This window comes from Trichophyton rubrum (assembly GCF_000151425.1).
Source record: "Trichophyton rubrum CBS 118892 genomic scaffold supercont2.16, whole genome shotgun sequence".
NCBI lineage: Eukaryota > Fungi > Ascomycota > Eurotiomycetes > Onygenales > Arthrodermataceae > Trichophyton > Trichophyton rubrum.
The window spans coordinates 6,590-19,343 of NW_003456413.1; the positions used below are offsets into that span (position 1 = coordinate 6,590).

The window sequence follows — 12,754 nt, forward strand, 5'->3', positions numbered from 1 at the left end:
AAGGAAGATCGAGCTACCTACTTAAAATTTATAGAGAACCTATCTATTATAGATCTTACTTGTCTATCTTCTTCTCTCTTAGAGAGACCCTACAATTAGTGGATAGAGGAGTCTCTGGAATTAGGCTCAAACCATAAGGTTATCTATTTTAATATAGAGATAGACCCCACTAGCCTAGTAGAGAATCCCCTTCTATCTAATTAATATAATCTAGAAAAGGCCGACTGGGATAAAGTCCTAAAAGAACTAGAATTAAATCTTTAAAAAAGAGAATTTATTTCTATTCTTAGTCTAGAAAACTCCTTAGAAGATTTAGATAATAAAGCCAATCGTCTAAAGAGCTTGATATCTACTACTTTAGAAATCACTATTCCTAAGAAACGTATATCTGAATACTTAAAGCCTTGGTAGATACTAAGACTAAAAGAGCTTAGGAAAGATATAAAAAGGAATAGCTCTAGATATAAACAAGGCTTAATCCCCTTAGATATCTTTAAGGAATCTAGGAATCACTATTTTCAGGAGGTTAAGAATACTAAACAAGCCTGCTAGAATAAATTCCTAGAAGAAGCTAAAGGAAAAGAAATCTTTAAAGCCTTTAATTATACTAAAAAAAGATACCTAGAGAAGCTCCCTATACTAACCTATACTAAAGATAGGGAAGAGATCAAGGCTATCACCTTTAGTGATAAATACGAGGCTTTTATAGAAGTTCTTTTTAAAAAGCCGCCCCTATCTAGGGCTATAGATTTATAGAATTATTAAGAATAAGAATGGGATTGGCCTTATTTAACCAAATTAGAAGTTAAGTAGGCTATCTACACTAGCTCCCCTAGAAAGGCAGCTGGACTAGATAAAATATCCTTTCTAATAATTTAGAATATCTATCCTATTCTAGAGGAAAGACTCTTTAATCTCTATAAAGCTCTTTTTAATAGAGGCTATCACCCCCTTAGGTAGAAATAGGCCATAGGAATTATCCTCCCTAAGCCTAATCGAAACTATACGATTCCTAAATCCTATAGGGTAATCTCTCTCCTAAGCTACCTAGGTAAAGTTTTAGAGAAAGTTCTAGCTACTAGACTAGAATACCTTACTTTTAAGAGTTAGAAATTACTATATTTCGATCAACTAGAAGAGAGAAAATAGTTCTCTACTATAGACGCTATAATAAGTCTAATTTATAATATTCAGCTAGTAAAAAAATAAGATCTAATTACCTTAGTACTATTTATAGATATTAAGAGAGCGTTTAATTATATTTCTCTAAATTAATTAATAAATATATGTTAGAGACTAGGCCTCCTAAAATTACTAGTTAGCTAGATAGCCTCCTTTATATCTAAGAGATTAGTTTAATTAGCCTTTGATAACTAAATCTAAGAGCTTAGAGAGATAGAGATAGGAATCCCACAAGGCTCCTCTATTTCCCCTATTCTCTTTATAATCTATATTAAAGAGCTATTTTAAGATTACCAAGACCTAAAAGATATTAGACTTCCTAGTTATGCCGATAATATAGCTTTAATAGCCTCCTCTAGAATAAAAGAGGAGAATATTAAAAAGCTAGAATAAGCCTTAAAAGTTATTCTCTAAAGGTAAGAGGATCTTCTAATTTAGATAGATATAGATAAGACCGAGCTTATCTACTTCTCTAGAAAGATAAATAAAGAATAGGATAAAATATCTATCCAATTAGAAGATCAGAGCCTACCTATTAAACTAAAAAAGGTAGTAAGATAGTTAGGTATCTACTTTAATAATAATCTTACCTTTAAAAATTATATAGAGATAAAGCTTTAATTAGCTAAAAAGATTCTAAACCAAATAGTTCGACTCTTAAATATAGAGAGAGGCCTATCTTTTTAAGTAATTAGGCAGCTATATATCGCGTATATAGCCTCTATAGTAGACTATAGCGTCCCTATATAGTAGAAAAATTAAAAGAATTTCCTAAATAAATATAGAACACTTCAGAATAAGACTCTGAGGAAAATTCTAGGAGCCTTTTAAACTTCTCCTACCTTCTCTATAGAAATAGAGGCCTCTATCCCCCCTATAAGGGTCAGATTAGATAAAATCTATAGGTTATATGCCTTAAGGATTATATCCCTACAATCTGATCACCCTATTATAGCTACAGTCTCTAAAAGCTTCCCTCCAGAAAGAGACCTAGGGATAGATCTAGACTAGAATAAATTTTATAAGTGGTCAGATCTAGAGTATTTAGAAGGAAAGAAAGCTAAAAAGGAAGTGTCTCAACTTTTTAGAATCACCTCCCTAATAGTATCTTTTCTAAAAAACTCAAAAATCGAAGCTCCTAGTAGATACTAGATTAGCCCGTGGATAGCTAATCTAGATAGTTTAATAGAATTTAGGGTCTCTTAATCCCCAAAACCTATAGTAAAATTAGAACATCTCGAACTTCTAAAGAAAATTCGGCTAAATTAAGAAAACCTTATCTACTACTCTGATAGATCTAAATTAGAGAAAGGGACTATAGGAGCTGGAATTTTCGAATTAAAAACCTTACAATACTAAGCCTAGAATCTAGGAAGTGAGCTAGAAGTCTTCGATACTAAACTCTTTGCTATAGATAGAGCTTTCTTAAAAGCCTTAAAAACTATTAAAGATAATCCTAATAGCTCCTAGGAGTCCCTCTTTAATTATATGCCCCTAGAGAAAGAAATTTAGATATTTATAGATAGCAAAGTAGCTATTCAGAGACTCCGGAAATTAGCTTTAATAGGAGGTAAAAGATATATCTTCTCTATTAGAAAAGTTGCAGAGAAATTATATTAAAAAGGCTTTTCTATTAAAATAGCTTGGGTTCTAGCCTATCTAGATATTCTAGGAAATAAGAAAGTAAATAATGCGGTAAACCTAGGAGCAAATCTTACTTATACCTCTATTCTTAATTATACTTCTTTAGCAAACCTAAAAAGAAGAATAAAAGAAAGAGCCCTAGAAGAGTAGAACCAAAATCTAATAGAAATTAAGGGCTCTTAACTAGGAAGAGACTACTAATAGTTTAAAAATCTTCCTAAATAGGGTACTTCTAAAGAGAACTAGCCTAAAAAGCTCTAATTAATAAAAATTCAACTAAAGATAGAACACGGATACTTTAGATCCTATCTTAGAAGACTCCTAGAATATAACTTAGCCTACTATTCTAGATATCCTAATTCTAGGGAAATACCACAACACCTCCTTCTAGACTGCTCTAGTACTAAAAAAACTAGAACCTAGCTAAAAAAAAAATATAACTTGAATAACCAAAACTAGAATCTAAAAGCTATTTTTTAAATAGAAAAAGGAAAAAAGTAGCTTATTAATTTCCTATAAACTATAAAAATAGCTACTAGAGCCTGGCTACTAACTAGCTAAAAAAAAAAAAAAAAAAAAAAAAAAAAAAAAAAAAATATATATATATATATATATATATATATATATATATTTTACCCCCCCTAAATAGAACCAGTAGTACTAGTACCACGGTACCCTAGTACCACAGATTAGATACTATTATATAACTTTTTTAGAAGTACTATAAACAACTCCGGGGAACCGCTAGATATATTCTATAGATATTTTTAAGTTAATTAGTATATACCTCGCCGTTACTAAACCCCGTTAAAGCCTTTAAATAATAGTGGTACTCTAAATAGAACTAGTAGCACTAGTGCTACGGTACCCTAGTACTATAGATCAGGTGCTATTATATAACTTTTTTAGAAGTGCTCTAAATAACTCCGAGGAACCGCTAGGTATATTCTATAGATAATTTTGAGTTAATTAGTATATATCTTGTCGTCGCTAGACCCTATTAAGGCCTTTAAATAATAGTGGTACTCTAAATAGAACTAGTGGCACCGGTACTATTATATAACTTTTTTAGAAGTGCTCCAAACAACTCTAGGGAACTACTAGGTATATTCTATAGACGATTTTGAGTTAATTAGTATATACCTTACTATCGCTAGACCCCGTTAAGGCCTTCAAATAATAGTAGTACCCTGAATGGAACTAGTAGCACTAGTATTATAGTACCCTAGTGCCACGAACTAAAAAAAAAAAAAAAAAAAAAATATATATATATATATATATATAACTATTCTAGTTAAGTCTCTATAAAAGAGCTTAATTAACTTAAATTAGATTAGTAATTTGCCTATATTAGGCTATTACCAAATTGCACCTTTCCCAAACTCTAGAGCTTTAGGAGGCTAAATTTTAATTTTTTATCCTCTTCTGTATTCATTAAATATAGAACTTCTCATAGTCTTTGACTGCATAGGAGTATAATGAAGAATAATAATAATAATAATAATATCTAAAGGGTATTATTTTCCTAGTTAGTTCTTCAAATATTTAGGGTAGGGGATATGTACCTAAATGTTCCTTTTAAATAAAACTATTTCTGCTAATCGGGGTTGTGATATTGTGGCAGATAAGTGTGTGGGTGTAAATCTTTACTACTAGTTGTAGGTAGACGTTAAGGTAGATAAGGGTGAACAGTGAGTCGGAATCTCTGCTCGAGTGCCTGTAATTATAGGTGCGGAACGATCAATACTATAAGGATGATGCAAAGATACTAACGATCAATACTATAAAGGTGGACCTTCTATTATATATATATAAGGGGAGGTATCTTAATAAAAGGGTACTAAGATACTTTATAGATAGATTAAAGTATAGTAAAGTATTAATAAGCTATTTAATTTATAGAAAAATATTCTAGTATCTAACTTTAAAGTTATAGCTCTAAATCTAGCTTATCTCGTGAAGGTTAAGGTCCTTATCTATAATTAAAGCTAATATATTAGTTAAATCTAGTATTAAATTAGCTTAAAATATTAGATAGATAAAAGAAAGTATACTTATATTAATTAGTACTATAAAGCTATAACTTTCTATAAAGATTATATTAATTATAAATATTAAAAGATAACTCTAATTAAAGTAAGTAATAAGTACCTTTATATATATATTATAGTAAGGTCCCTTATTTTATTATTTTACTTAAGTCCCTTTATAGATTTATATTCTAAAGTTCTAAGTTAGATCTATTCCCCGAGGTCCTATTATAGATTTTTTCTCTAAGGTTCTACTATAAATTTATCTATATTCTTAGTATTTAGAATCTCTTTTAGTTATTACGTGATCTAGAGAGTTCCTAGAGTTATTTTATTCTATAATCTTATCTAATAAATATACTTATCTAGGCTATACCGCAGATAGTCTGTAATAATTAGCTTCTTATATTTGTCGGGACTATATAAGGTTTTTGATTATATTTCCCCTAAGATATTTATAGGTATTTATCCTCTAGCTATACTATATATTCTAAAGGTCTACTAGAGTAGAAATATATAAGTTAATAGAGATATAGGAAAGAGTCTACTTTATAACTATTCTATTAATATTAACTCTGTCCTTCTTATACCTAGATAATTAAATATCTCTCTCTAAAACCTCCTTATAAAGAAATATATTTAACTTCTTTTTATTTATAATCTCTCTATCTATAAAGCTAATTTTTTAATACTAGTTCTAATAGGTTTTTACTATTAGTCTAGTATACTATATAGTAGTATAAACTAAAGAGTAAGAGAGTAAAAAAGGAATATATATACTCTCTACTCCTTTTATTAACTATTATATATAGTTTATATATTCTTTAGTTAGTATTTCTAGATATATTAAAGTATATACTTCTAGCTTTAAAATAAAATAATATTAATCTTAAACTAGTAGTTTAGAGTACTAGTATTATTTATAAAATAGTCTATCTCGATATAATATATAGAGTATAAAGAAGTAATAAGCTACTTAAGTCTATAGATTATAGGTTAGATAGAAATAGTATATATATATATGTTTGATATAGTAGGGAAGAGGGGTACAAGTAGATAGACTTTGATAATTAGTAATAAAATATAACTAGCTTATCTAATCAAATACATAAGGCCTTGGCATAACCACCGTAATAACCGCGGTTATAATCAGGCCAAGCCCCCCCCCCCATATATCCATTAGATATAGAGGCTGACCCATCACAGTCATATTGCGTGGGCCGTTCAGGTGATAGACCGTACGTGCAAGAGGATATTGAAGGGCCAAGTGTCAATTTAGGTCTATGTAAGCACTCATCAATTATATCTCTGATACGCCGCTGACCACATAAAAACAGGGGATACACTGGCAACGTTTGGCATTGCGATTGCGAGACGCGAAATCGCTCGTGCGTTGCATGGTTTGCCGCCCCACCCAGGGACGTTCTATCAAGGAAGTTGTGAGGAGAAGGAAAAACTGCTTGACGAAGTTATCAGTCTTATGAGAATGTTGAGCTCAACTTCTCATCCTGTCCTAGCACAATTGGGGAAGCCTGTGATCTGGCATACGGACCTTCACATGGGGAACATCCACGTCTCTCCCGACAACCCGTCTCAGATTCTCTCCATCATTGACTGGCAATCAATATCCGTCCTCCCTCTTTTCCTACAGGCACGTTGGCCCATTTTCCTAGAGCTGCCTGAAAACTTTGTTAGGGGGTTTCAAGCGCCAAAATTACCAGACAACCTGAAAGAGATGGATGAAGAGGACCAACAGCTAGCGAAATTTTAATATTGGCAAGCCATAGTTGCGAAAACGTATGAGGTTTCGACCTATCTCGAAAACAAAGAAGCTCATACTGCCATGAACCTCCCGCGTGTCTTTCGAGAACTGTTCCAAGGCTGTGGAGAGACGTCGGAAGTTGGTATCCTCCCTCTTCGCGCATGTATGATTGAGATATTCCAGAACTGGTCGGAGCTAGGCTTCGTCGGAGAATGTCCTTATTCTTTCGGTGAGGACGAGATTGCCGAGCGTGACGCTCGGTTCACAGACTATGAGGACTGGTTTAAGGCGAATGAGATCGCGAGAAAGTGTCTGGATACGGACGAAGAAGGCTGGATATCTCCCAGAGTTGGATATAGAGGAGAAACGCCGGCAGAACCAAGAACTGTTTGAAATGTTCGTCATGCGAATGTCGACTGAGAAGACTCTGGACGAAGCATGGCGTATGTGGCCGTTCATTGATGACAACAGATAACGAAGATGTTGATTGCCATGAAGGCTTTCTTCCAGCAGCGGATACCCTTTATACCTTCCTGTTGTTCTGGTTAGTTATTGGCTGTGAGCTGCTATTCAATGCTAGCTGTATCATAGAAACATGTAGGATTATCGTCGAGATAGACTGTAGAAGCCCCGTCCGGTGTTCTTTCGACTGCCTCGGCTTAAGAAGCAGCCATGCCAAGACCCGACGTCATCGCCGCAATAGAAAACATCAACAAATAACACTTTTTGTGACTTCCAGGCTCAAAAGCTACCAAGTGTTTACTCTGCATAGCTTGGCTCTTCAGCAGCTTTTAGCAGCGAGCAAGGCAGTGAATCGACTGAATAGATTCCCTCCAGCATGGTAGCTCCTCGAGCTTCCGCCCTTTTTGCACAGTCATGTCGACGGACACTTCTCCCAGCCAGAGTCTCCCTCGATAGCCGGCGGTACATCTCTGCCTATGGATACACCCAGGCCAAAGCCATTGTCTTTCCAAAATACGGCGAGCCCAAAGATGTTCTCAAGTCTGTCTTTACCTCCCCGGGCGTCATCCGGGATTGTTTGGAACGAGTGTTGTACTGACTTGCCTGGTCTAACTAGTCTACACGCATACTCCATATCTCCCCCCAGTGACACTCAATGCACCCTCCGACTACTGGCCGCCCCGCTCAATCCAGCGGACTTTAATCAGATACAAGGCGTCTATCCGACAAAGCCCACTTTCACTACTTCGTTAGGCACAATCGAGCCTCATGCCGTGGCTGGCAACGAGGCAGCTTTCGAAGTCATATCCACCGGCTCCGGCGTGAAGTCTCTTCGCAAGGGCGACTGGGTCGTCATGAAACATTCTGGTATGGGCACATGGCGGACACATGCTCAGTGGGAAGAGTCGCAGTTGATAAAGATCAATGAGCAGGACCGTGAAGGTCTAACCCCCATCCAGGCCGGAACCGTGAGCGTAAATCCTGTAACTGCATACCGGATGATCAAGGATTTTTGTGAATGGGACTGGCTGCGTGGTGGGGAGGAGTGGTTGATTCAGAACGGTGCAAACTCAGGTGTAGGGCGGGCGGCTATCCAGATCGCGAAACAGTGGAATATCAAGACTCTGAACATCATTAGAGAGCGCGAGACAGCGGAGGAGACGGAGAAACTTAAGAACGAGCTGCTCTCACTGGGTGCCACAGCCGTCATAACAGAAGCAGACCTCCTATCTCCGGCAAAGTTCAAAGAGATTGTCCACCAACAGACACGAGGAGGCAGAGAGCCCATTCGTCTGGCCCTTAACTGTGTTGGCGGCAAGAATGCCTCTGCCATGGCCAAAGCACTTGCTCCCAATTCTCGACATGTCACCTATGGTGCCATGGCGAAGATGCCAACCTCACTGACTGCCGGGCTGATGATATTCAACAACATCTCCTTCCACGGCTTCTGGGTGTCGAGGTGGAGCGACCAGAACCCAGTCTTGAAGGAAGAGACTATTCGTGATATCTTCCGTCTAACTCGGGACGGCAGGTTTAAAGACATTCCCGTTCAGGAGGTGAAATGGACAAGGGATACGTCAAAGGACGAGCTCGTTGACAGCGTACAGGGGACGCTGGGAGGCTACAGGAGCGGCAAGGGAGTCTTTGTCTACAGCGGTGAGTAGACCTATCATTCTTCAATATATGTATGACTAGTTCAACTACAGGCTGAATATGGACGTTGAAATGATATACCTTGTTTGCGATATCAAAAGCATAATAATGACAGAGCTGGTGGATACCTACGTATCGGCTTTATCGGAACCATGGCACAAAAAGTCAAACAAAAAGTTATTCACCTGTACCTTTATTCACTTGCTGCTGGTAATCTGCTTGCTGGATAGTATGTTGGCTTTGATGTTCACTATACGAAAGACCGGCATTATTTATTCACTTTTGCTTTGTACTTTCTTCTATATATACCCCTGATATCCTACACATCGACATGACATCTTCGACCATTCTGAGCTTTGCTTCCCCCTGGGGGTACAGAGGCCTTCCGTCATGAGCATAGGAGTAGAGACCTTGGTCTGACCCTAAACTAAATTGACCTTTCCTACTCCTTTTGATAATTATAGACTAACACGAATTATAATGTCACCTATACGCCATAAACCCCCCGGATACTCGCGATATTACTACTCTAAGTAATATCACTACTAGCCAGGAATACACGATTAAATGTTATTCGACATACCCAAGCGGAAGCATTCACCTAGCTGTAGATGATCCACATACTTTGGTGGGGAAAACAGCGGGAGCCTCTCCAGTCTCCAGAAGTAAGGGAAGTGGAAGTCCCTAAAAGTCCCTTCTAAAGAAAGCATTCAAGCATTCACCTTTGTTAACCTCGAGAAGGTGAAGGCTGGACGGGTTGCAACCTAGAAATACGGGGGATAGAGAACAGACCGGTATCAAAGATAACAGAGATCAGAAAGCCCCTGAGAAGAGCGTGGAAGATACCGCTTGTCTGCAGGGTATTGCCATAGCAGAGAAAGCCACAATTATACTAGCGGACTGATGAAGACCTAATGACAGGTAGCTCATATCAGCGGCCTGGAGCCCGGTGTCGACTGGGCAGAGGAAAAAGAAGCTGAAATTGCTCGCAAAGAGCGCAAGAACAAACGGAGGGAGAAGCAGAAAGCCGCTAAGGCGAACAAGAATGAGACCCAGACCAATGGCTTTCTACTTGCATGACCGTAGAATGGGCCGGATATGTGATCCCGTGAGTCAATGTTCTGAACCATCTGACTGAAATGTTTGGGATTTTAATGGAATTTGATAGACTGAGGAGACGGAATTGGTCCATCGTTTCATGCATGTCCGAATGGCGATTTCCCCGGCCCTCCCACTAATTGGGTCGTCTTTATTCCCACATTATGGTACTTATTGTTGTCGCATGTTTTGCGGCTCCTAGAGTGGGTGGGATGGCTCGAACATGCCAAATTGTTCAGGATCGTTGGAGATATAATCTTGACCCCCCCCCCCTCGGTCGTCCGAACGATCTCCATGGTGCCCGTCGCCTTTGCATTTTTCACTCTTGGGATATTAGGGATATTAGACATCGAGTTAATAACCCAGAAACACATTCCTCCCCTGTCCCATTCTCTGACCCCATCTACGCTCTATGGGACAGGGTTCAAGGTTGGATACTAGATGAGGTTGTTTTACCACATATTCTAGCCATAGGATACTTCCACTTTGGCGAAGAAAGTGACGGAGAGACCTGTATCCTTGTGTAAAGTGGTGGTGCGTTTTCTGAACAGTGTTCCGTCAGGACTACCTGATGACCTGCAGTGATGAAGATCTACAGGACGTTGTTGACGCCGCATATGAGAAGCTCAAGACTGCACAGCAGGTCTTCAAGAACAAACGCAGTGGTTGGGCACGCAAGAATGCAGCAGGCCAGGCTGCTTCTACTACCCCAGCGCCCGCGCCAGCCCCATCGACCTTGCCTGTTCCTACCACGAGCAACGCCTCTCAGCATGCATTATCCACCATCCTTCCAGCCTCGCGAGTTAGAGGCGGACGCGCAGATTTCTGGTGACTCCTGTGTAATCAAGCGGACGGCACAGCCTGCGGTCAACTGTTTTCCCAACCATGAGCCTTCACAACTGCAGTAGCAAAGGAGGTGAGATCAGGGGCAACCTGTAAGACGCGAAGACGTTAGCAGAGCAGGAAGGCTAGAGAGGAACGATCAACCTACAGCTTCACAAGGGCGGCTCAACCCCTCGCAGCGCTGGCAAGCTGAACCTGCTTCAAAGCTGCAATCGAGGTCCAGCACGCGATCAGGTTCCGGGTTTGTTACTGCGTAGAGGTTGCCCAATGGACAACATTCACTTTGGGATCTCTCCTGCACGATAACGAGACGATGTTGTCCGAGGACAACATTCTGCATTTAAACGAAGCTCTTCTATTTACAGATGACGCCCCTTCAGCCGCCCCTTCAGTAAGAGGGGAAAGCAGGCAATTGAAGACCTACAGAAGTTCGTATTGCAAAGCTTAGATAGTGACAAACTTCGTCCCCGGTGTATCGTCCGCTCTAGTATTTGCGGAAGCTGGAGAAGCAGGAATTTTCCTTTGAAGGAAAGCCAGTGAAGACGCTCATTTTCAACTTTGGAGACTCAAGTGGGAACAAAGGTCCGACTTTCTGGTCTATTCCGGTTGGTTTTACAACTACGTTGGAGGAAGTTTCGAGAGCTGTGAAAGAGTTGACGCATTGAACGTGAGTGATGGTTAGCGAGATCTTTGACCTGTTGTATCAAACCCGGATCTGGGCTTCCTAGCGTGCAAGGAATTGACTGACAAAGGCAGAGATGTCAGCCTGAGCAGCCTCCGGGTAGAGTACGGTCAATTTATATGCATCTGCAGCAACATCTCTACCAACAGGATGAGACAAACTGACTGGGGCTTGCTTGAAGTTCCCACTAGACACTTCAACAGCTCCCCTTGGAGTCCTTTCGTTTTATTTTATTTTATTTATTATATTAGGGGGATGTCGGGACTGATGGAGCACATACACCGGAGGCCATTCATATACACCAGCAAAAAAAGCAGAAGAGCGCAACCAGCTTAGGTGCGTCTTTGGGAGAATTCATCCAAGCATGTCATAACCCGCTTGCTCTACCTATATATAGTGAATATTTGATTATTGTAGACTGCTATTGAAGAATACAATGCAAAATCAAAATGACCCCTGAGATCTATATCCGTTCAGCAAGTCAACTTGGTACCTTGTTAGTAAGCCGACGTCATAGGCCGGAAGCTTGCATAACTAAATAGTTCGTTCTCACTAGTTAGTTGGTCGGGTGGTTGGCAACTCCCGAGTAAACACGAGGAAGACGCATCGAACAACCACCGCAAGGAGACCGTCTTACATCCTGTCCTGCCCATGCTTGACAGCGCTGCTCTCGTCCTGATAGGGCTGGCTGGAGTCGCCCTCGGCTCGCAGCCCCAGGCCCCAGATCCCATTCCTGCGCCGCTGAGGGAGCTGACATGGGGCCAGCTTAACTTCCTCCACACCACCGACGTCCACGGCTGGTATTCGGGCCATCTACAGGAGTGAGATAATGCTCTCCTTTCTTCTGATATGATTACCTACGCCCATGTACGGAGTGCTGAATCTTGTTGCTGCCGCAGGCCGTCGTTCTCTGCCGACTGGGGAGATTATATCTCCTTCACGACTCGCATGCGTGAAAAGGCCGAAGCAGCCGGGACGGACCTGCTGGTAGTCGATACTGGGGATCGGGTCGAAGGGAATGGACTCTACGACAGCTCAGACCCCAAGGGAGTGTATGCCTCGGAGTTTCTGAAAAAGCAGCATATTGACCTGCTTTGCTCGGGAAACCATGAGCTCTACAAGCAGAACACGTCGGAGGCTGAGTTCCGCACGACTGTACCGAACTTCAAGGGCAACTACCTTGCCTCTAACATCGATATCATCGATCCGGAATCTGGTGAGATCGTGCCTCTTGCCCAGCGGTTCAAGAAGTTCACCACCAAGATGCAAGGAATCCGGATTATGGCGTTCGGGTTCTTGTTCGATTTTAAGGGGAATTACAACAATGCCGTTGTGACGCCTGTTGAAGAGACGATCAGGCAGGCGAGCTCATGGTAGGCCGTGCAAGGCCGGTCAATA

At 40.0% G+C, this 12,754-nt stretch overlaps 5 protein-coding genes across 5 annotated transcripts in view; all 5 read left to right on the forward strand.

Annotated features, from left to right (window-relative positions):
• Positions 1-6,045: 6,045 nt before the first annotated feature.
• On the forward strand, positions 6,046-6,627 carry TERG_12697 (uncharacterized protein; the record flags this gene model as incomplete). Its single annotated transcript, XM_003230865.2, has 2 exons — positions 6,046-6,141; positions 6,194-6,627. Coding segments are annotated over 2 exons (530 nt in total), but the record flags the coding sequence as incomplete, so codon positions are not given.
• Positions 6,628-6,699: 72 nt separating this feature from the next.
• TERG_12698 (uncharacterized protein) lies at positions 6,700-7,011 on the forward strand (the record flags this gene model as incomplete). The annotated part of the gene is made up of 1 exon (XM_047751620.1): positions 6,700-7,011. The coding sequence occupies one exon, from the start codon at positions 6,700-6,702 to the stop codon at positions 7,009-7,011; it is 312 nt and encodes a 103-aa protein (XP_047607565.1).
• A 545-nt stretch (positions 7,012-7,556) lies between these two features.
• On the forward strand, positions 7,557-8,744 carry TERG_08519 (uncharacterized protein; the record flags this gene model as incomplete). The annotated part of the gene is made up of 1 exon (XM_047748966.1): positions 7,557-8,744. The coding sequence occupies one exon, from the start codon at positions 7,557-7,559 to the stop codon at positions 8,742-8,744; it is 1,188 nt and encodes a 395-aa protein (XP_047604959.1).
• A 1,365-nt stretch (positions 8,745-10,109) lies between these two features.
• TERG_12699 (uncharacterized protein) lies at positions 10,110-10,663 on the forward strand (the record flags this gene model as incomplete). The annotated part of the gene is made up of 1 exon (XM_047751621.1): positions 10,110-10,663. The coding sequence occupies exon 1, from the start codon at positions 10,403-10,405 to the stop codon at positions 10,661-10,663; it is 261 nt and encodes an 86-aa protein (XP_047607566.1). The 5' UTR covers positions 10,110-10,402.
• Positions 10,664-11,113: 450 nt separating this feature from the next.
• Positions 11,114-12,754, forward strand: part of TERG_08521 (uncharacterized protein) — a 2,942-nt gene continuing 1,301 nt past the window's right edge. The window contains exons 1-2 of the mRNA XM_003230868.2: positions 11,114-12,177; positions 12,256-12,729. Of these exons, the coding sequence (XP_003230916.1) occupies positions 12,008-12,177; positions 12,256-12,729 (644 nt within the window). The 5' untranslated portion in view covers positions 11,114-12,007. The remainder of the gene's footprint in view (positions 12,178-12,255; positions 12,730-12,754) is intronic.